Source organism: Hipposideros armiger, unplaced genomic scaffold (genome assembly GCF_001890085.2).
Source record: "Hipposideros armiger isolate ML-2016 unplaced genomic scaffold, ASM189008v1 scaffold_27, whole genome shotgun sequence".
NCBI lineage: Eukaryota > Metazoa > Chordata > Mammalia > Chiroptera > Hipposideridae > Hipposideros > Hipposideros armiger.
Genome location: NW_017731377.1, coordinates 663,530 through 686,514, shown reverse-complemented (window position 1 = coordinate 686,514; position 22,985 = coordinate 663,530). Strand labels below are relative to the sequence as shown.

Below are 22,985 nucleotides of genomic sequence, written 5' to 3'. Positions count from 1 at the left end.
GGGGTTCTTAGTCATTCCCTGGACCCAGGGCAGCCCCCACTGTAAGATCTAATGGGTGGGAAGAAGGCGTTCTCCACACCAGAACTCTAACATGCTTCGAAAAGGGATACAGTAGAGGAGGGACCCTCCTCTGCTTGTGCTGAGTCCACGGACTCTCTGCCAAACACCTCCCACCTTTAGCAGCACAAACCTGAAGTTCCAGCAGGTGGAGATGTTACTACGTGAAAGGGATAGAGGAGACAAATAAGATAGCTACCCCTCGGGTTAGAATGGGAATTTGGGGGTTTCCTTCACAGTAGCCCATGTTTTAGGTCAATATTACAGTATTTTTTATAAGATCATGCAATTGTCTACCCATGTGTGGGTCTAGATTTTAGACCCTAGGGTGTAGGATTTTAAAGTTGGGCGGAGTTTCAGATCAACCCCTCTCCCATTCCTAAGCCCACCCCACCAGTTCACTGAACAGGGCCAAGAACAGAGAGCTGGGGAGACTTCCCACAGTCTCAGGGCTAGGTCATGGCCAAATTGAGTCTAGAATCCAGATCTGCTGATTTCTGCTTGATAAGTTGATGAGAGGTAAAGTTTTTTGGGGGGTTTTCTTGTTTTTGTTTTTGCTTTTGTTTTCAGGCAAGGGTGATATCAGTCATTCTGTTACATGTTTGGCTTTGGGGAGTTTGGCCTGGGGGGCGGGGAAGTTCCATGTACACATCTTAAGACAGAAAGACATTTGTTTTACCCTCTTCTATGGTCCATTTGCAAAAAAATAAATAAATAGTATTTTTGCAGCTAGGGGGTGGGTAAAGGATCCAGTTTTGTTTAAGCCCCACAGCATGAATTTAAAGCAGGATATAAATTTTAGATTGTTTAAAAAGTTTTCCTCAATTGGGTGTCCCATGGAGAAAAATATGCAGAATACCCAAGGGTCAATTCTAAGCCAGTGTGTATTGATAGTTATCAGTGGCATCTTAGAATACTTGAAAAATGTTTAACATCTTATGCATGTTTTTAATATTTAGGGAAGTAAGTTGGGGAGGGGGCAGTGGACACCCCAGTGTGCAGAATAAGCTCAAAATAAATTATCAGGATGGTGACTTCTAGACAATTTTTTTCCCCCTAGCTGCTGAGATGTTTCTATTCTGTTTCAATATAGGACACAAAGAGAGTCCTTTGGAGGCCATGAATTCCCTTCGTCCCCTCCTTGCACCTACAGTTGGCTGCAAGCAGTGGCCCCAGGAATCTCTTCAGGATGATGTAGAAGTTAACATTCTTTCAGGCAAGGAGAGAGACAGCTACTGGACCTTTTATATCCAATTATATTTCTTTACTCACTTAACCACACATACATCCTTAATTCCTCATAACTTTAATACCCCAGCAACAGCATGATTTAAAAGTAAACCACACTTCTAAGAAAAATTAACCACTCACATAATATTGCCAATGAACTTGTACATGGCACTCTGGGGAGTCAAGTTTCTGTGTACATTATTTGACTTAATTTTCACAGTAATATTCAGGAGGCATGCTTATGTGCATGGGAGAGAGATGAGGGGACTGAGGGAAGAGGCTAAGGGCCGGAAGCCACCAGAGTTCCTAAGGGACAGAACCAGGACACAGATCAAGTCCATCTGGCCTGGATTCTTTTTGCAGTATACTATATCGGATTATCTTTTCTTCATCTGGCCTTTGACAGTGTGGGGCCCTCTGTCTGTTCTTAGTGATTTAGTGTGAAGCTGCTAATTCCCTCCTCAGCAATTCTCAGTTACTTTTAAGGTACTCTTCCCTGTCTTAGAGTTTGCTCCTCATTTCACCAAGCCTTGGCTGCCTTACCTGCTTCTGTGACTCTGAGGTAGGCCAGAGCAAAACGTGGCAGCAAAGCCCTTCCCACCTGGCTGGTTTTCCCATTCTTTGTGATTGTTTGAACTGAGCACAGCAGCCTTACTGAGATAACCTGTGCAGAAGTCCCCCGGCACCTATCCGGCAGTGTTGATTCACTCACACATTTGTTGAGTATGTGCATCCATTCATTCCTCTCTCTAGCCTTATAGAGTGAGTGCTCAGCATATGGAAACGCCAAAGGATGTGTGGAGCTAGAAGAGTGTTTTTCTCTCTTAAGTTTATGTCTAGTCGCACTGAAAATATACAGGCACACAAAATTCACCCAGAAAAATTTGTCCTGCGGCAAACACTGCTTCTAATCCTGGCTGAAGCAGAGTGGCAGACAGCAGAGAGAAGAAAACAAAACAAAACAAAATGAGTGCTAGGAAGTGGTAAATGAGGGGTTGGTGAGAATCAGATGAAACCTGGGCAGAGACAGAAGGGGCAGCAGAGGCATGAAGACCATGGATCAGAAAGCAGGCTGGAATGGAGCTTTGAAAGGAGCCAGGATGAGCGAGATTGAGGCGGGACCCTAGGGAAGGGGGGAACTGGCTTCCTCACTTTCATCATAAAGGAAAGATAGATGTGTGGAAGGAAGGAAAACATTTAAGGAACAGAATATGGGCTTATTCTCATACTTAACAAACATTTATTGAGCATTTGCTAAATGCCAGGCACTGGCTGAGGGCTGGGGAACCAAGGATGAGTAAGGCACGGCCTCACCTTGAAAAGCTCACAATGTAGCAGTTGAGAAAAACACACAATCACAATAGAGCAGCAGTTCTCAACCTGTGGGTCGCGACCCCTTTGGGGGGTCTAACGACCCTTTCACAGGGGTTGCCGGGTACTCGTATGTGGACGTATCTGCATGTGGGCCTGGAGACGGATAGAGGAGCAGTGTCTCGGTTCCTAAGACCATCGAAAATATGTGTTTTCCAATGGTCTTAGGCGACCCCTGTGAAAGGTTGAGAACCGCTGCAGTAGAGTGTGGTGAGGGCTACTGTCGATGTATGCGCAGAGGCTAGTTTGCCTCCGGCTATGGCGGTCAGTTGGTAATGTGTCTTTGACCCAAGGGTTGAAGGGAAAGTTGGTGTCCAACAGGTGGACATGGAAGGTGAAGTGTTCAAGGTAAGGAGAGCCATGCATGAAACAGCAGAGCGTTGTTTGATAAACACAAATAGTTTGAAGTGGCGAAAGTTTGGGATGTAAGAAACAAAAAATAAGGCCAGAGATGGGGAATCAATTGTCAAGAGTTCTGGCTTGGCATCTGGGCCCTGGGAAGTCAGGATGGGCTGTAAGTAGGGAGTGACATGGCAGCAACGGGAGATGGCTGACCAGAGGGAGAACCAGACTGGGGCCAGAACCAAGGGGTAATGAAGCCTCAGCTATTGTTGATGGCCCTCAATACAACAACCAGTGCCGGGTACAGGGTGGGCAGACCCCTCCTCCATGGAAAGGTCCATAGCACAAGTTCATGTTTCTCAGCTGCTTCTGCTCCTTCTCTCATCTGAGCTGCTCCCCCTTTAAAAAGTCCTATTTTTCAGAAATATAGTTTCCGAGAAGAAGATGAGACTTGAGCTCTGGGGAGCAGCACAGGCCATGAAGTAGCACTCCTGAGATCCGAGTCCCCTCTGACCCACCCCTGAGACCAGTCCCTCAGCCTCCCCCAGGCCACAGTCTCCTCTTCCCTGGTTCTTTACAGAGAATGGGATCTGGCCTTCCAGACATTCCGGCTTGCCAAGAGCCTATCTTAAGCCTTCCAAACTCAAATCCAATAACTTTTCCTGAAAGCTTTCTAGTGACCCCTTTCAGGAAGACTTTTACATCGCTTTGTGCAGAAAACAGTTCCGTTCTGATTAATCCATGTTGCCCTGGGTGTGATGGCTTCAAATAGATTCAAGAGGGGCTGGACAAACCAAAGGCCTGGCTCCTCTAAGAAGCCAGGTGGTAAGATACAGGTATGTGGCAGGGGTACCTGAGAGTTAGCAACAACTGAGCTAGTGAGCCATATTACATTTGTGTTTTATAAAGGGGAAGAGAGGAGAGCTGCAGCATGGGCCTGGTGAGGAAAACCTGCTTAGGCAGGAGAGAAAGGAAGCCCCCTCGGGGACTCGGGGACTCGGTGCTCTAGCAGTACTACGAGGTCATTAACAGGACTGCGAATGCTTGTATTCTAAATACATGCTAAGTGAAAGCAGGCACCAACTGAAAGACTAAACTGAAGGCTAACTAGAAGAAAATAAACATGCCAGTGTTTGGAGTTTATGTTAAGAATTAGCGGCCAAGTGTGTAAGTGGAACTTGAGAAGATTTGCTTTTTTAACTGGTAGTCTAGCAGGGCCTTTCCTACTTGTGAGTGGAGGTAACCAGTTTGACTGTTCCCTAAGCACCTCTTCTTTTCATGGTGCGTGAGCAAGGGAGCCTGTCCATGCTATGTCTCCATGTCCTTCAGTACCCATGTTTAGTTGATGCTGTTGTGCCCGTCCTTCCAAGAGGGGCCTGTAGGCAGCTCCCACAAGGACTAGTGTTTCCGATTCCCTGGCAAACATGCCATGGTCTCTGGGATTTGCCCTGCAAAACAACTCCTTTGGTAACACAAACCTCAGACCGAAGGTGAGCAAGGAATTCTCTACAAAAACAACGCCTTGGCACCACTGAAGAATTGAAATGTTTTGGTCTTTGATGTGGGTTTTAGACAAAGAAAGTCTTAAGCTGAGACATACTTTAAAACCAGGAATGGTTTACATGGTTTATGTACAATTCAATTCAAACAAACTCAGAAATTGTTCTTAAGCCCCATGACCTTGTGCTGTCCCCTCTTAGGGTGGGAGGTAAAGCACGCAGATTAAAATTAGGAGGTCCTCATGGTGTCTTTCTGATGTGACTTGGTCAGCTTTAGCTGCCACTGCAGTAACTTCGCAGTTCCACTTGACAATGGAAAACACCCTCAGGGTGTACTTGGAACCAGTTGTCTGCAAGGACTTACTTCCCCTGGCATGGATTTCAGCCTCTCTACTAAAGAACACTGTTGTAGAATTCTGATGCAAGAAAGAGAAGATGAGAGAGGGAGGCCAACCCTGTGGATGTCCGGAGGTCTTGTACAATAGATACTGTGGTAGGAGGGGTCGTGGTTAGTGTCCTCACTGACTCAGTCGTTGGGCAAGTCCCTTGCCGCAGTGTCTTGGTCTCCAACCACAATCCTTGGGGCTTATATTGAGTTCAACACTATTTCTTGAGACCTGACCATCCAGTCACTGAGCTCATGTATATTTCAGAGTAACTCTCTAAGGTATGTGTGGTTATCCCAGTTGAGAAAACTATTCTGAGAGATTAAATTACTTGCCCAAGGTCACAGAGCTAGAAAGTCGTCAACATGGTGCTGGAGGCAGGTCAGGTCCTGTGTTCCAAGGATTTAAAATACAGGGATGGGGAAGCATTCCAGCCAGGGGTCTCAGAACTTGAGCTTGAACGAGAGCAGAACTAAGCTAATAGGACAGGGCAGGGAAAGCGTGCGTGAAGGCAGAGGGCATGAGAGAGCCTTCTTAGGAAAGGCCACTGGTCCTAGTCGTGGGACTTGGAGGTAAAGGCAGTGGGCCCATGAAGCCTTTAGAGGGCTGCCATATAAACATCACACCTCCTCATAGCTATAGGTCTGATAAAATGAGAGCTCAGCATCATTAACTTTCTGCTGGTCTGTAGCACTCTTTCCAGTCCTAAGAGCCTGTTGACTCTCACTGATTACTCACTGCCCTTTGAGAGGCCCAGAGCAAAAGCAAGGCAAAGGATTCACCTCTATCCTGGGCTGCCCAGTGAATTCCTACAAATCCAGCTCTGAGCAGAGCTTCTGGGCATTAGTGACATCCTCCCACTGCAATACAGAGCTAGCTTCTGGTTCAGAGCTGAGCAGAAACAGTGCTTCATTTATTATTTGATCAGACACATTTTCCTTGAACACCTATTAAGAGCCAGGCAGCCATGAGCAGGCCATCGGAGAAACAAAATCAGCCAAGACAAAATCCAGTTTCCAACAAATATGCTGTCGAGTTGAGAAGACCCATGGGTGAGAAAACACTTAAAATCAATCCAACATGATGAGGGCAGTGATAACTTGGGAGATATTTCTGCTACTCCTTCTACCCAGCAACATCCCGAGCACTCTGTGTGACCCCCAATCAAAGACATAGTACAGTGGCCTTGCTGGGTTGTGGATCTGGAGACCCAGGTGTGGACATTTTATCGTGTGACCTTGAGAAAGTCACTTTTCTTCTCTGAGTCTCTGTTTCCACACCTATTAAGTGGGTATGATACCACCCACCTTAAAGGAGAACTGCAAAGAATCAAATGAGACCATCTAACAAAAGTGCTTTGAGGAGGCACAAAGCACCACATTAAGTTAAGAATGTATTAAGTTTCCTAATTACCATTAGGAAATAGCATTTTATAAAGCACACCCACAGGCCAGACCACATTTTAAAAGCGATGCCCTCCAGCCGAGCCTGACCAGAAATTCCTTAGTTTGCTTGTGGGATGGCTGCTGTCCTCCCCAATACGAACCACATTTCTGTGGATGTCAGGGACAAGAGAAGTGTCATGTCTGGAGAAGGACACAGTCTAACTTCCACCACAGGGAGGTGGGGCACAGAGCCCCTGGGCTGTGGGCCGGCTGGGGGCATGGGGAGTTCTTTCTTCACAAGAGAATAAAGTTCAACTTCCTTCATGGGCAGCTGTTCCAGATTATCCCCCAGGCTCTCCTCTGCAGCTGCAGAAAATCAGAGCCTATTTTCCCAGCCCCGTGTGTTTATTTCTATTCTCCAGAACCTCCTTTCTTTCGACTTGTTTTGCTTTGGCAGGGGCCTGGAAGTCAGGATAAACAAACCTAAAGGAGCTGCGATGTTTCAGTCTCAGGCTGGGTTTCCCTCCTCTCCGTTTCTTTAGAAGCAAAGTTCCCTAGGCTTTGGGGCCATTCTGATGCATGGCCGAACAGATTCGGGGGGCTATTTAGGGATCAGTTCTGTTTCTAGAGATCCGCAAAGGGCTGTGAATCTCACTGACTCACTCCAGTTTGTTGAGCACTGTGATGTGCCAGGCTCTTTGCTTTCAAGTGGGGCTGCAAGTGGGAACCACAGGGTGCTAAGGCTGTCACATCCACAGAGCTTACACTGGTGAGTACAGAGAGACCTAAAAGAGGGAATAGCAGTTCAATATTTCTCATATGTGTGGAGCGCATACGAGGGCCACAGGTCAGGGAAACCCTCCCAGAGGAGGTGACATCTCCGTGCCTTACTCACAAGGCCTGACAGCTGTGTAGCTGGGGCTTGTATCCCGGATCCATCCCTTCAAACAGAGCTTCTCAACCCTGGCGGTGCATCACATGCAAACTGTTGGAAACTATCCCTGCACACCAGTAGATGTTAAAGCGTCCCAGGAAATTCTTAAATGCAGCCTGAGGCAGCAAACCTTTAAGTCTAAGGCTGTTTTCCTAACTCCTAAAGACACTAATTACTGCAGACCCCAGAGGGCTGTTTGGAGATAGATGAAAGGTGCTTTATGTATGGAGAGGGCTTTTATTTAATATTTGTCTTAAGTATTCAGCCTGACAGTCATCTCTGTGGTTTGAAAATGAAAGGACTTTGCTCTTTTCCCGGGCTCCAGCTTGTAGCAGCTGTATGACCATGGGCAAATTACTTGACTTTTCTGGGCTCATGTTCTCCTCTGTTAAGTAACAGCCATAATATAATAACTAACTCATGGAGCTACTGTGAAGAATAAATGGGGGAAATGCATGTATGAAGTATGAAGCACTTTGCACAGCGCCTGACATGTAATGGGAACTGAGTATTCATTCATTAGTTCCCTTCACTGTCCATCCTTGACTTGAAATCTCTCCTGGGTAGCACCCAAAACTTGGCTTTGTTGTAGCTGGGTTTAAGGATGGCTCTGAGCCAGGTGTGGACGAGCCCTGCCGGTAGCAGGTAGTTCTAAGGCTCCCCCAAGTCCTGGAAACCAGTTCAGAAATGGTAGTCAGTGGCCATTAAGCTGTCCTCCCCAGACCCACTGAGGGCTGAGTAATGAAGCTAACCCCTCGGTTGTGCTCCCACAAGATGCTGGAGAAAGAGGGAGATATTCTACATCTCATTCCACAATTATTAATATAAGCACAAAACCCAAAGCATACAGAGTAAGACAAGGTAGCGAATCATTGGATGAAAAAACACTGGAGCCATTTGGAGATGCTAGTGCCCTGTGAATGAAACCAGATGCTGGTTTGAAAATCCTGAAACGGATTCCCAAGAGATATTGTCAAGTTCCCTTCCATTCCCAAAGGCAGCAGGGGCAGCTGTCAGGCCTGGTACAGAGGGGAGAGGATTCCTGTGTTTGAAGCAGGAGAGGGGGCCACCAGCTCCTTTCTGCTCTGGGGACCAGATAGTCAAAGCCAGGGGAGTCTGGGGTAGACCAGGCCTGCTTTGTCTGAGACCTTGCTTTCCTACCTATATATTTGCAAGGCAAAGAGAGCAAAGAAACATTCATTTGGTGAAGACAATTCCCACATACGAGCTTTGTAAGGTCTGTATTAGGAGCCCCCAGTAGCCTCAGCCCTAGCGCCACATTCCTGGGCCATTCCAGAGCTGCCACAATTAAGGAATTACATCCAGCTCACATTAGAGAGCAGAAAGTTGCTGACAACAGGAACTGGTCTTCTGCTGACGCCCTTGTCCCCCTCCTCTAATAAGCTGAGGAGCCAGGAACTGTGCCTCGGAGAGAGCCGAGGACTTTAGGAGGAGATTAATCCAAACCCCATGATGCAGGTTTGCTTTGCAAAGAGGCTTTCAAGGATACATCCCTGCTAGGGCCACTGTATCCAAGCCATCCTCAGCAATGCATGGAGACCCCTGAGAGATGACCTACACACTGTTGGGCAAAGTGCTGACTGGCCAGGAGTGGGAGCTCACAGTGAGAAATGCCCATGATGTGCCAAATCCTTGACAAGTGCTATTGCTCCCAACCACCATCATTATACCCATTTTAAGAAGAAGGTAGGCTTGACACAAAAAACCCCAAACAATCCAATTAAAAAATGGGCAGAGGACATGAGTAGACATTTCTCCAAAGAGGACATACACGTGGCCAATAGACATACGAAAAAGATGTTCAATGTCACTAATCATCAGAGAAATGCAAATAAAAACCACAATGAGATATCACCTCACACTTGTCAGAATGGCTATTATCAATAAATCAACAAACAACAAGTGTGGGAGAGGATGTTGGGAAAAGGGAACTCTCCTGCACTGTTGGTGGGATTGCAGATTGGTGCAGCCATTATGGAAAACAGTATGGAAGTTCCTAAAAAAATTAAAAATAGAACAACCTTATGACTTAGCAATTTCACTCCTGGATATTTAGTCAAAGAAATCCAAAACACTAATTCAAAAAAAACATATGCACCCCTGTTTGCTGCAGCACTATTCATAATAGCCAAGGTATGGAAACAACCGAAATGCCCATCATAGACAATTGGATAAAGAAACTGTGCTACATTTATACAATGGAGCATTACTCTGCCATAAAAAAGAAAGAAATCTAACCATTTGCGACAACGTGGATGGACGTAGAGAATATTATGCTAAGTGAAATAAGTCAGACTGAGAAAGACAAATACCGTATGATCTCACTTGTATATGGAATCTAAAGAACAGAATAAATGCAAACAAAAAAGCAATAGGCTCATAGACACAGAGAAAAAACTGATGGTTGCTAGAGGGAAGTGGGGTTAAAGGATGGCGGAGAAGGTGAAGGGATTAGAAAGTACAAATTGGTAGTCACAAAATAGTCACAGGGATGTGAAATACAGTATGGGGAATATAATCAATAGTGTTGTAAAGACAATCAATATAGGATGTCAGATGGGTACTGGACTTATGGGGTGATCACTTTAAAGATTATATAAATGCCTAACCACTGTGCTGTATACCTGCATAACTAATATATAATAATATTGTATAACTAATATAAAATAATATTGAATGTCAAGTATAATTAAATATATATATTTAATATTATATATATGTATATACTCGTATATTGGGGGTGCCAAAAAAATGTATACACATGACTTGTATTCATCTTTTGTTATTAGTATATATTGACTCTTACAGTTTTAATACAGTTTTTTTCCTTTTTTAAAATGTGTATACATTTTTCTGGCACCCTCTGTATATAGTCATAGGATGTAAAGTACAGCACAGGGAATATAGTCAATGGTATTGGAATAGCTGTGTATGATATCAGAGGAGCAGTAGACTTGGGGGAAGTTATCACTTTGTGAGTGGTGTAAATGTCTAATCATTATATTGTTTTGTACACCTGAAACTAACTTAAAAAAAAAAAAAAGAAAGGAGAAGGTAGGTGTAGAGAGGTCACATCTGGCCAATAATGAAGTCAGAATTTGAGCCTTGTGCCTGAGTTCACATCCAGCCTCTTTCCTCTCCCCTGGTGCCTCCCCACAGGGATCACCACCACCCTGTTTTCCCCCATCCAAATTCCCAACTCCACTCAGGGACCAAGAGGCAAGTAGCTAAGCCGCCCTTAGATGGGTGTGTGGGATTCCCAGGTGCTCTGTTTGGGTATTTTTGCTGGCAAGGACCAGAGACTCATTGGGTCACTTCAGTGAGTGGGCTTATAGTAAGGACACCTGGGGACAGTTTAGAAGATCAGGCTTCATAAAACAAATGGGCATTTCTGAGGCTGGAGTGGGAAAGTCATTCAGATCCGAGGCAGTTCTGGGGCCACAACACTAGGGGTTCACGTCTTTCCTCTCTTGTGCCTCATCTCTGACATGGCCTATTAATTACGCGGTCTGTCCCTGCCTCTTGTTGCTTCTGCTTCTGCTTCTGCTCAGCTCGCTCCATTTCCCTCAGCTCACATTCCTAAGAGGACCTGGGTGGTCCTGCTCATCATCATAATGTGATGATTAGAAAAGCCCAAAGACTGTGTGACTATAACCTAAAAGTAGGGCCAAGCACTAAGTAATGGTGTCATCTGTGGCTTTGATTTGAGAGAATTCTTCTCTGTCTGCTTTTCTGTGTAAAAGGGGAGGATCTCTGTCCCCAAATCTGGGGCAAAAAGGGGGGGGAAAAACCAACCCAGAGGCCTAGTCCTGTAGACATCTGGGTATCCCTGAAATGGGGGGTGGGGAGAAGGGTACAGGAAGAGTTCTGCTCACGTCTCCCCATCCAAGATGGCGCCTCCCTCACTCCGCATTTCCTTTCTGTGCCTCTGTTCCCATCTATGCATGCCTCAATACTTGGCCATAGTTGTATTTGTATTTGCTTTCTCGTTTTATTGCTAGTCTTTCCCACTAAAGTATTTATTGTTCATGGGTGTGCCCACAGCTAGAACAGCATCTGGCCCCTACGAGATGGTCAGTCACTTACTTGGCTAAACAAAGATGTGACCAGAGTTCAGAGGCCAGAGCAGAGAGGATAAGAGGGAATCTCTGAACATCAGTCCCAAGCAGCCCACCTCCGACCGGCCTCTTCATATTGTTTTGACTCAACACCCTGAACTCTGCCTGGGCTGCTCGGACCCACAGCGTCCTCCTGCCACTTTCCCTCTACTTATGGCCCCACACTGAGACTTCTGTTGGAGGCTTCCTGGCCTGACATGTCCCACTGCCACTGTGACAGGGTGCTGACAGAGGCGAGGCAGGTCTGTGAGAAATCAAGGCTAATATCTCGGCCTCTGCCAACCTCCCAGGGCCAAGCCCCCAGCCAGGAGCCCAGGCCTCATTTGCTGCTGCTGGCTCCCGGTTAGATGTCATCACCGCTCCAGGGGGGTTTCTCTTTCAGACCAGGCCTCTGCATTCCAGCGTCTCTCTAGGCTTTCCTTCTCCAGGATGTCTGCGTTCTCTTGCTCATCTTTAGCCTTTTTTTGACAACCTGGTGGGAGCTTATGTTTTTAGCAAATGTGTATGGGGAGAAAGATGTAGGATGCATAAAACATGGCATTAAACATTTCGAGGAGCCTTTCAAAACCATCACCCTATAATCTTTCGGCATCTTGGGAATGTATGGTTTTCTGGTGACTTCTTTGGCCTGTGCAGGATATTCTGGGATTTCCCAGCAGCAAGTAACAGTCACATGGCCATAAGTAACAGTCACACTCCTCTACTTTCTCACGTGGCACAGATGGAGGTTTAGCAACTCTGCCACCTCCTCTAAGGGCCTAAAGGTCTTTGCCAAGTCACAGTCATTAGAGGGGGGAATCTCTCAGCCCACGTGGCTAAAAAAGAAAGAGAAGTAGTCCAAAGCTGCAGTGCTTATGGGGAGTAGAACTTCATCGGGTTTGCTGTTTTCTTTGCCAGTTCACATAGGGGTTTTCCTGCATCGCGTCACCCACTTGTCACTGTGTCACAGTACAGCATCACCGCCTCCACCCTACACATCCCAGGTGATTTCTGGCTGCAAAAAAAGACAACTTTGACTTCTTCCCTGGCCTTGAAATCACAGGAGCTAGAAGGAACTGTCTAGATCATCTAAACATGTCACTCCCAGTGCCACCCACATATATTACCTCAAAATCATTTGGGACACTTATAAAAAATACAGATCCCTGACTATTGCCACCAAGATTCTGACCCAGTAGGTCTGAGTGGGCCCAGGAATCTGTATTTTCACAGGCAGCGCATAGGGGATTTTTAGGGCGATGAAACTATAATGGTGGACAAATTATACACTTATGCAAACCCACAGAATGTACAACTCCAACAGTGACCCTAATGTAAACTATGGACTCTGGGTGATAATGACATGTCAACGTGGGTTCATCAGTTGTAACAAATGTACCACTCTGGTTGGGATGTTGATAGTGGGGGAGGTTGTGCGTGTGTGGGGACAGAGGTCTATGGGAAAACTCGTACCATTCTCTCAACTTTTCTGTGACCCTAAAACTGCTCTAAAAAAATAAAATCTATTAAAAGAAAAACACATGGAGGGAAGAAGGCTGATAAAGGACAATGGTGACACACCATGCTTTCTGCTGGCTGTGGTTTTGGTCTTGCCTGTAGCCCCAGCCCCCCCTTCACTACGAGGGAGGAGGTTAGTAGAGGGGAGTCAGGGAAAGTCCCTGGGGGGAAGGGGTCTCTAAAACAGAATGGTGACTGCAGACTGCTCTCAACAGGTGGCTTGGAGGCGTTGATGGTCCGGCTGGTGAACGGCTCGGGCCCGCATGAGGGCCGCGTGGAGGTGTACCATGAGCGGCGCTGGGGCACCGTGTGTGATGATGGCTGGGACAAGAAGGACGGGGACGTGGTGTGCCGCATGCTGGGCTTCCGTGGCGCACAGGAAGTGGCCCGGACGGCTAGATTTGGGCAAGGTAAGGCACTCCAGAGGACAAGGACACAGGAGAGGGCCCAGGAATCCTAGGACTGGTCTCCTCTCCAAAGCTCAAGTCCCCTTGGCAGCAATCCTGCCATGTGTCACTGGCCTCTTCCTAGATACTTCCTGCAACGTGAAACTCACTGTCCCCCAGGTAAGCTTGTCTGTCTTCAGACTGTCCTGATTGTTAGAACACTTTTTCTTTGCCCAACCCACCGAGCTAATGGCTAAAGGGACTTGTGGCATGGCATGAGAGGAGGGGCCAGTGTGTCCTTTCCAGGTAGGGAAATGGAGCCTGTTCACATACAAACTGGCCATGGAACCCTCCACTTCTCACAGCGGCCGGTCTCCTCACCCCCACTTCAGGATGCTGCAATTCTTGTTCAGAACCTTGTCCCTTAGACCTCAGTCACGGTTATGGACTGAATATTTGTATCTCCCCCAAATTCCTATGTTACGTCCTACCCCCATGCAATGGTATTAGGAGGTGGTGCCTTTGGGAGGTGCTTAGGTCATGAGGGAGTAGAACCTTCATGATGAGATTACTGCCCTTATAAAAGGGACCCCTACGAGCACCTTATCCTCCTTCTGTGAAGATACATGGGGGAGTCAGTAGTCTAAATCCAGAAGAGGGCCCTCACCAGAACCCCACCACGCTGGCACCCTGGTCTTGGACTTCCAGCCTCTAAAACTGTGAGAAATACATTTCTGTTGTTTATAAGCCACCCAGTGTATGGTACTTTGTTACAGCAGTCCGGGCAGACTAAGGAATACTAGGACGGGCCTCATCTCCAAAGCTCAAGTCAGATCACACTGACTGAAATCTGTTGTGACAGCTGGTGGAGAGTGGCCACTTGACCCCATATGTACTGGCCTCTTTACTTAAAGGCCAAAGGGCACAGGGAGTTCAGAGGGTCCGGTTCCATGGAGGGCAGCCCACTGGGACAGAGCACTTGCCTCCCACTTAAAGCTTTGGGCTGGATTTCAGCCTGTTTCCTTCTTCAAGAAAAACTGCCATTTTTGTTTGCGTAAGAAACAGAAACAGTAGGAACAGTCCTCGCTTTTCAATGTTTGAGTCTAATGACTTCTTCCTAATAAGTGGAAGTAAAGCCTTTTGGAAAAGAAAATTATAAACTCTTAGAGAAGCCAAAATAGGCACCATGCATGCCATGGGCAGCATTAGCCTACAACTGAGACTTCATGGCCTCTTTCATTCCCCCTAGATTTTTTTTTAATATATATGTTTTATTTCCCCCCCTTGAGTTTTGTATCATATGATATGTGGAGATGTTCTAAAATTGCCACTTGATTCTTTTTTTTTTTTTTTTTTTTTTTTAGCTGAGCCATCCTGCCACCTGTTGGCAGCTCAGCGGCTGCTCAGCTCGGGCTGGGAATCGAACCGCTGTTGCTCAGAGCTCACACTCTTGAGACCACTTGATTCTTTAAACCAGTCAATGGGAAGCCAGACTTGCTTCTATTTGCACATCAAATTTGCTCTGTTTCCCCGTTGTAATCCAGTAACTTATGTCATGCGGTAGTCCAGATCTTGAAAGGTAGGCAGTCCAGGTGTTATGAATGAGTACACAGAGGGAAATGGGGGCCCAGGGAGGGGAAAGGACCAACCTAGCTGAGCCTCAGCTGGCACTTTTTCTCCCAGTCCAGGCTACACTCCCTTCTTTCCACAGCAATTTCTAGTCAGCTTCCATGGGCCAGGTGTTGGGCTCAGGGCTGGGGCACAGAGCTGAGTAAACCTAGTCTCTGATCTCAGCATGTTCGGTTTGAAGGTGGAGGCAGACATGTTTATAGGGCATCATGTCATAGCAGCTGCGTGGACAGAGGGAACAGGATGCTCACCTCTTCTGGCAACGGGCAGGGCTGTGCATCAGATCCACGTATCCCTCTGGCCACAGCCGCCTACCCCACTGGTGCCCTGACTATCCCAGTATGCCCACTCCTCCACCTCACAGGGGCCCCCAAGTCCTCAGCGCCTCCCGCCAATGGCTCTGCTTCTTTCTTGATGTGCTTCCCGCCCTGCCAGCCAGGACTGAAGGCCCGACCCTCCTCCCACTCTTACCCACCCCCCTTCCCCTTATCTGATCCCCTTATCTCCCTGGGTTCTACAGATTCCACCAGTGTCCCCTCCTTTTTGTTCTCACTGCTCTTGCCTTAGGAGCTCAGGCAGGGTAGAGCACTGGTTGGGAGCGCAGGCTCAGGAATCAATCCCAAGTTAGAATCCCACATTTGCCACTTACTAGCTGGTGACCTGGAGCAGGTTTCTTAAACTCTCCGAGCTTCAGTCCTTCTACTTTTGAAAGATGATTGCAAGGATCAGGTTTGGTTTCCTTAGCTTAGTCCCCAAGGCCCTTCCTTATCTGCCTTCCACCCCTGTCTCGCCTTTCAGCCATATACATCCACATGTGTTCTCTGATCTTCTCTTATCTTCTCTTGCGCTGTGCCTTCCATCTGAAACGCCTTTCCCTCCTGTTTCATCTAGCTAATTCCTATTCAGCTTTTAAAGCCAGCTCAGTTATCACCTCCTGAAGGGAGCTTTACTAGCTCCTTCCATTCCCCTCTCCACATCCACCCCATTCTATGCTGCCCTCCCAGGGGTTTTTTTGTGCATAACTCTCTCTTAGCACCTCTCACTCTCTGATCTCTGATATATGTGTGAGCATCCTGAGGGCTTTACCTCTATAGCTCCAAATCCCAGAACTGTGCCTGGGACATTAATTGGTACTGGATAAACATGAGAGGGAAGAAAGGAAGGGAGGGAGAAAGAAACTTCTGTGCCTGCCTAACCTGAATCCTCCCCAGTGTAATACAAGAAACTGCCTGGCTGTTCTCTCAGTGGTCTGGCACCATAAAATTTTTCCTAGACAGTTCTCCATAATCAAATTATCAGTTTCCCTGGGATAAAGCAAGGCAAGACCCAAATGAGAGAGACTTGAAGATTTTTTTTTTTAATTTTATATTGGTGCAAGAGCTGTTGGAGAGGGAGCAAATGTGGATAGAGAAGCTAGAGGGGTGATGGCTAGGATGAGGTCTAGAAGGAGATGGATGAGAGCAGAGTCAAGCACACTGGGAATTAGGCTTGTGCTTGCAGAGAAAATCCGTGAGCCAGACAGTCGGAACGGAGGTGAGGATGGGTACTAACACAGACAGACTTGCCAATGAGAGTAGGTGAGTGTGTTTTCTTCTAATCATCTCATTATTACCATTTTTTTGCCCTTTTTTCTAAGATAAAATTCAAATACTGGGAGATTGCTTAGTGCAAGACTCAGTAAACATTAAAGGGCCAGGTAGTAAATATTTTAGGCTTTGTGGGCCTGATGGCCTGTCTCACAACTACTCAACTCTGCAGTTGTAGCATGAAAGCAACCATAGACAAAATGTAATCAAATGGTGAGGCTGTGTTCCAATAAAACTTTATTTACAAAAGCAAACAGTGGGCCACATTGGCCCAAGGTTTGCCACCCTTGGCTTAGTGTGTGTGCTACGTGCTGTGTACTTTGGTTCGGTAGGAAACAAGGACTGGATTGGCTGGACGTCAGAGGCCTGGGTCATAGTCTCTTCCCCTTAATAGTTACGGGATAAGTCACTTAATCTTTCTGCAGCCTCAATTTTCCTATCTCTTAAATGTCTGTTTGATTGCTGTCCTGCTGATCTCTGTGTGAGGCTCCAATGGAAGCCTGTAGGATTCAGTGTAACTTATTCCTTCTTTTTATATTACTCCACATAAACATACAGAAGCTCCAATGTTAGCTCCATGAAGCAGATTTTTGTCGTTGTTTTCTTTTTTTTCTGTTCAGTAATATAGTCCAAACACCCAGAAAAGTGCCGAGCAAGGAGTAGGCCCTCACATATGTGCTGAGTGAATAAATGATAAGGATAAAACAAAACCTCCACTGACTCATCCCAACAGTATCACCTTCAAACAGCCCCTAGTGCTCTAAGTGTCAGAAGACCTGGACTTTCATCCCAAGTTTGCCTCCCCAAGAGAAAACATCAGCCCATTGCTCCATTTTTCTGATCTGTGAAGTGGGGAGCAGAGCACCTACCCTGCTTACCTGATAAAGCTTTGTTAGGGAGCTCAAAGAGAAAACATGTGTGGAAGTGCAGACGTAATCTAAGGCAGGCCTCCCCAGACTTGAATATGTACTTGAATCATAGCGATCTTGTTAAAATGCAGGTCTGGGTGAGCCCAAGACTGCATTTCTAACAAGCTCCCAGAGCATGCTGCTGCTCCTGGCCCTTGGGCCACACTCCGAGCAATCAGGTCAGTGGAAGCTAAAGTGATGACTGGTACCTAGAGTCGGGGGAGTTCTCGCCTCTCTGACACGGTGAGGAACACAGGTGGTTTGCGGGCTCATTGGCCCTTCACCTCCAGGCTGCGTAGTACCTGCAGATACTCAGTGCTGTTGACTTCACAACCCTCCTCTCGTTTTATTAGCTCTTCCGTGACAGAACATGAGCCAGGACTCCCTGGCTAAACACCCACTGGAGCCTGGAGCTTCGTGATCCTCTCTCTGCATTGGGGCTGGTAACCTTGGGTCTGTTCTGTATTCGTCAGTCCCCTTTATTTGTTTTGGGCGTGACGCATCTACAGCTTTTCCTGGGTAATTTGTAAACTGATATGTTTTCCAGGAGACATTTAATCTGCAAATTATTACTTGGCCTCAAAGGGTTTATTGTGTAAGAGGCATAGGGTATCCAGCCAGGGAAGAGGTTCTGGTGAAGAAACAACGTCCGAGCAGACAGTGGAAGGAAAAGGAGGCCTCTCCTCCCACCTTTGTCCCCACATTCACTGCTCAGCAGTCCCATGACAACGGATGCTGTAAATCTCTGCATACCAAAAATATTAGTTCATGTGGGGGATACATTGGGCAACAAGGGTTTAGAGGATCCCTTGATGCTCTTTGTACAGGGTTTCTTTCATGCAGCTTGAGAGTGAGGGAGAGTTTTAAGGTTTAACAGTCAGTGATGACCATTACTGTGCAAGGAGAGATTGTCTGGCTACTGAGAGATGGGACGGGAAGGAGGCAGGTCTAGCATCAAAACATAGGGACTATTTATTACCTTATTTAACTTGCTCAGGTTGTCACAGCCAGTAATGTTGAAACCTCTGACTTTTAACCGCATGCTTTTTGGTACCGGCTCATAGACCTCACAAGTGAGGATGCTGGAGTGACAAGACATCCCAGTTTACCTAGAACTTACCCAGTTTCAGCATGAAAAGCCTCACATCCCAGGAATCACCTCCCAGTTTTAAAAAGGAAATGCTCCCCCCAGATGTGGCTGGGACTTGAATCCAGCTCTGTCCTACTTATCACAGAGCCCTCCTTTTTCTGGGGCACCAGTGCTTCTTACATCAATGCATAACCACTTGGTTGAAAGGTAGATTCTGGTTCAGTAGCTCCTAGGCAGGACCCAAGGTTCTGCATTTCTAACAAGCTCTGGGTGATGCCAAGGCTGCTGGGCCAGGACCACACTTTGAGTAGCGAAGCTCTAAGCACTGCTTCCATGGGAGCCCTGAAGCTCAGTCACTCGCCAATGGGCTCCCACCATCTGGGGCCTGGTTTGGCCATCCGCCCAGAGAACGCACAAGAGCCATGGGTGATGGTCCTGCCAGTACATCAGTGAGGACTCCGGGTGACTTCCGGTACAGCCCACTCCCCTCTCCACTGACCGCTCTGACCTCAGACAAGCTCTCTCCATTCCCGCTTGGAGCCTCACTCAGCTGCCCTAATCCCCTGACATTTATTGAGGGACCTCATTGGCAAATTTATGTCTCTCAAGGCTCAGATACAATTCTGGGAAAGCCATCAAAGGCTTCCCTGCATGGATACCTTCAGACCAGCAGGTTGGTCCCCTTACAAGCTGGATGAATAGGGCTATCTGCAGGCAAAACTCAAATGGATTGTCTTAAGGACCTTGTATTTTGGGATCTGACCTAATTATTATGGTTAGGAAAGCTTCTTCCATTTATCATTAGATATATGTCTGGTTATAATGTTAGATTCTGGGGTCCCCTGCCATTCCAGCACCTTGTTCTGGGCACATAGAATGGGAAACACCTAGTTTAAACATCAAAAGATTGGAGATAATGTTGGCACTGATTTGCTTGGTTATGGGGCACTGGATCTATTCAATCCAGCATCTGACACCATCCCTCTGATTCGGCCCTGCCTGAGTATTCATCAACAAAGACTGCAATCTATCATATCCCAAAAGTTATACAATATGTGCCTCGTATAAAGTATGGGTCTTGAGGTGGTAAGACTTGGGCTTGAGTTCAGACTCCACTAACAAGCTGAGCAACCTTGCACCAATTACTTCCTGAGCCTCAATTTTCCCATCTATAAAATGGATTTATTAATACCTATCTCATAGCACCAGCACCATTGTAAGAATGGAGGAAGATCATGTGTAAGATGCCCAACACATAAGAGAGATCCTCAGCAAATACTACCATCATGACTATCAATTATTGTTATTCTGCTCTCATAAAACTAAACCTAGAAAATATGTATTTGGTCTTGGTGGGGTGGAGAGGGCAGATGGAAGCCACTAGATTTGAGAGCTCCCGGCACAGCCTGGGATGGCCTGGTCAAGGACAGACACAGCAGTGCCCCCATTTCTCCTCTGTCCTGCTGTCCTGCACATCCACTAAGAAACCATGTTTACTTGTCTCCACAGGCACAGGGAGGATTTGGATGGATGATGTCGCCTGCAAGGGCACAGAGGATAGCATCTTCAGCTGTACCTTCTCCAAATGGGGGGTGACAAACTGCGGACATGCTGAGGATGCCGGAGTGACATGCAGCAGACACTGAAAGTGGCACAGCCAAGGTCCAGACCCTACTGCCCAGCCTCCTTCATGCATTCCTGGGGTGGGGCCATGGCTTGGGGCTCTCCTAATGACACCTCTTCCCTGCCCAGTCCAGCAGCCCCTTACCCCACTATCCTTATCCCAGGACCATGGTGGCCTGTTGTCATTCTCCTCTTGGACCTCTGCTCCAAATAACTCTGGGATCTACTGCCTGTCTCTCCCTTCCACCAGAGTTCCTGTATGTGGAGCCCTGGTCAACTGGATTGCTATGTTGCCTGGCCTCCTAAACACCATGCATCAGGCCTTAATATCCATGTGCCCATTGGTCTGTCAGTTACAGGTGAATTCTGAGAGTGTGTTGAAGACAAATGCTGCCATGAAGATGGGAGGGAGTTATAACAGATCAGTCACTTTTTAGATAATTCCCAAACCTCAGTTAGGCCAAGAGTTTTGACATCTCTTCCTTTCCGGCAAGAGACAATACTGAAGATTCATTTTTCTCTCTTTACTCTGCCTCTGCACACTTTGGTTAGTTTGGGGAAGTGACACAAAGAGGCCAGCTGTAGGAAGGAGAGGGAAATGCAAGTCACCTGCAGGAATTCATCTGGATTTGGAGAAGTGGAGTGAAACTAACATTTATTGAGTGACTGCCATGTGTGCTACATAGTATCTTGAGTGCTAAATTCATTTATCCACTTTGCTGCATTTCTCCAAGGCATGTTAGCTTAGGTAAGTAAGACCTTACCTCCAGGTAGCACTCAACTGACCCATTCACCTGGCCTATAAGTCAAAAAATCGAGAATGACGGAGACCATTGTTTCCACCTGAACCTTAGAGTGCCTTTGCTAGGCTTAAGCAAAAACTCTGGTGCAAGACCTGTGTTACTAGAAGGTTACATATGCCAAAACCTATGGGGTGTGACTGTGTGATCAGACATGACTGGCTTCAATGCCAACCATCCCCATAGGAAGAAAGGTGGTTTGGAGGGTGACATGGGGGCTGTTGGGGTTAAACTGAGACCAACACTCAGTCATCTGTCAGTCAGGGTTAAAGCCAAGTCACCCGTGTCTTAGAGCTGTTTGGAGGTGATGATATTGAACCTTCCAGGCCTCTTTGGGTGTAATCCTGTGGTCAGGAGAACACATAACCTGATGCGTCCTAGAGGCATAGAAAGAAATGGGATTCCTTATCATCTCCAGGGAAAGAAAGGGCCCTGGGCCTCTGCGAATCGTCAACCTATACCCCTCTCCTAGTGGCAGGAGGATCTTATTCTGCTTTTGACACAAGGAAAAGGTCAACCTGGGCCACCTATGTGTTCTAGGACTAGGGGGTCTACATGGTAGCATAGGAGCACAGACCCACCTCGCCTGCGGGAGTCACAAACTCACAGGCCTCGGATACACAGTCACCTGTCATGTTGGGTGAGCATCAGCTTGCCTGGGGACACCGGCACCTGGGACCCTCCAGGTGTGGGACCAGCAAAGTTCTTGGCTGACAACTAAACCCATCTGTGCTATTGGTTGTTCTTTGCTTACAGTATGCTTGTTATTCATTAATGTCCTAATGATCAGAGACTCTCCTTCTGACCAATTGCTATGTTTACATAACACGCATGTACTCATGCATTTTTTCCCCAGAGCCTATATATATATATATGCATATATAAACATGGCACTGTTTACTGCATAGCTCAGCACATTGCAAAGTTTGTATTAAAAAAAATTACCAGAGGTGGAAAGATGTCACATTAAATGAAATAGATTCCCAGAATAGTTCTGGCAAAGAACCCAGTTATGCCACCGATGAAGACCTGTGTAACAAACAGTCTTACGTGGTCCTTTCATTTGGAAAAATGTTGTCTTGTTTTACATCAAATAAAAATGATGGTGATAAGTGTTTGAAACTTAAAATAAAAGTCTTACTAGTTTACATACCTACTTAAGAGGACATGGAAATCACCATGGACCTGTATTTCAGGGACTAAAAGAAATTAGGCCTGGCCTAAAATACATGAGACCTTTTGTAAGGAAGAATTTCAATAAAGCTAAAAACATGTCACGGACAAGTTTTGCATCACATTCTTTCTCATGAAATCCATTGAACATGGGGAGGACTGGTGAGAATTGGGTGGTGGGATGACTCCTCAGTGGGGATTGTGGTAGAATGAACAGCTTATGAGAAGCTGCCTTAATCCTTCTGGAGGACAATAAAGAGCGTAGCCCGAGAACATGCTGGAACATGAAGTCTCAAGCCTTGTTTGGTCATCTCAGGAGAGTCCCAAGTAATAGAACAATGATCAAAACCAGGCTTATAAGAGAATTGCTTTTGTAGTCAATAAGAGAAACAACAGCTGTCTATTTCCTCACATCTCCAGAGTTTTTACTGAGGGATGTGCTTCCTTCTGGAGTTCTATTCACACGGAAGAAGATCGTCCTGAGGTAGGTACAAGGTCTGGGAAGTCACTGGGCCTCATCACCTAATGCAGCAGTTCTCAACCTTCCTAATGCCGCGACCACTTAATATAGTTCCTCATGTTGTGGTGACCCCCAACCATAAAAATTATTTTCGTTGCTACTCTATAACTGTAATTTTGCTACTGTTATGAATCGTAATGTAAATATCTTTTTGTTTTCCGATGGTCTTAGGCAACCCCTGTGAAAGGGTCATTCGACCCCCAAAGGGGTCGCGACCCACAGGTTGAGAACCGCTGATGAGAGGCAGGACCTCCCAGGCTCAGGACCTACGTAGTGCATGGGAATGGCACAGGCCACTGCACAGTCCTGGGCACATGCTCATAGCTGGCACCTGGGAATACCTAATGGCCCCAAGCTTCCTATGGGCCATGATAATTTGCTAAAAGAAGTCAGCAGGAAGAAGTTGACTTCTGGGAATCCACAGAGGAGA

The 22,985-nt window shown here is 46.7% G+C and overlaps 1 protein-coding gene across 2 annotated transcripts in view; it reads left to right on the top strand.

The window, feature by feature from the left end:
- The window catches only part of SCARA5 (scavenger receptor class A member 5), a 103,778-nt gene extending 81,638 nt beyond the window's left edge, over positions 1–22,140 (top strand). For both annotated transcript variants that reach the window (XM_019636108.1, XM_019636109.1), the window contains exons 8-9: positions 13,056–13,250; positions 19,949–22,140. In XM_019636108.1, coding sequence (XP_019491653.1) covers positions 13,056–13,250; positions 19,949–20,085 — 332 coding nt within the window. In that variant the 3' untranslated portion in view covers positions 20,086–22,140. The remainder of the gene's footprint in view (positions 1–13,055; positions 13,251–19,948) is intronic.
- The last annotated feature ends 845 nt before the right edge of the window (positions 22,141–22,985 follow it).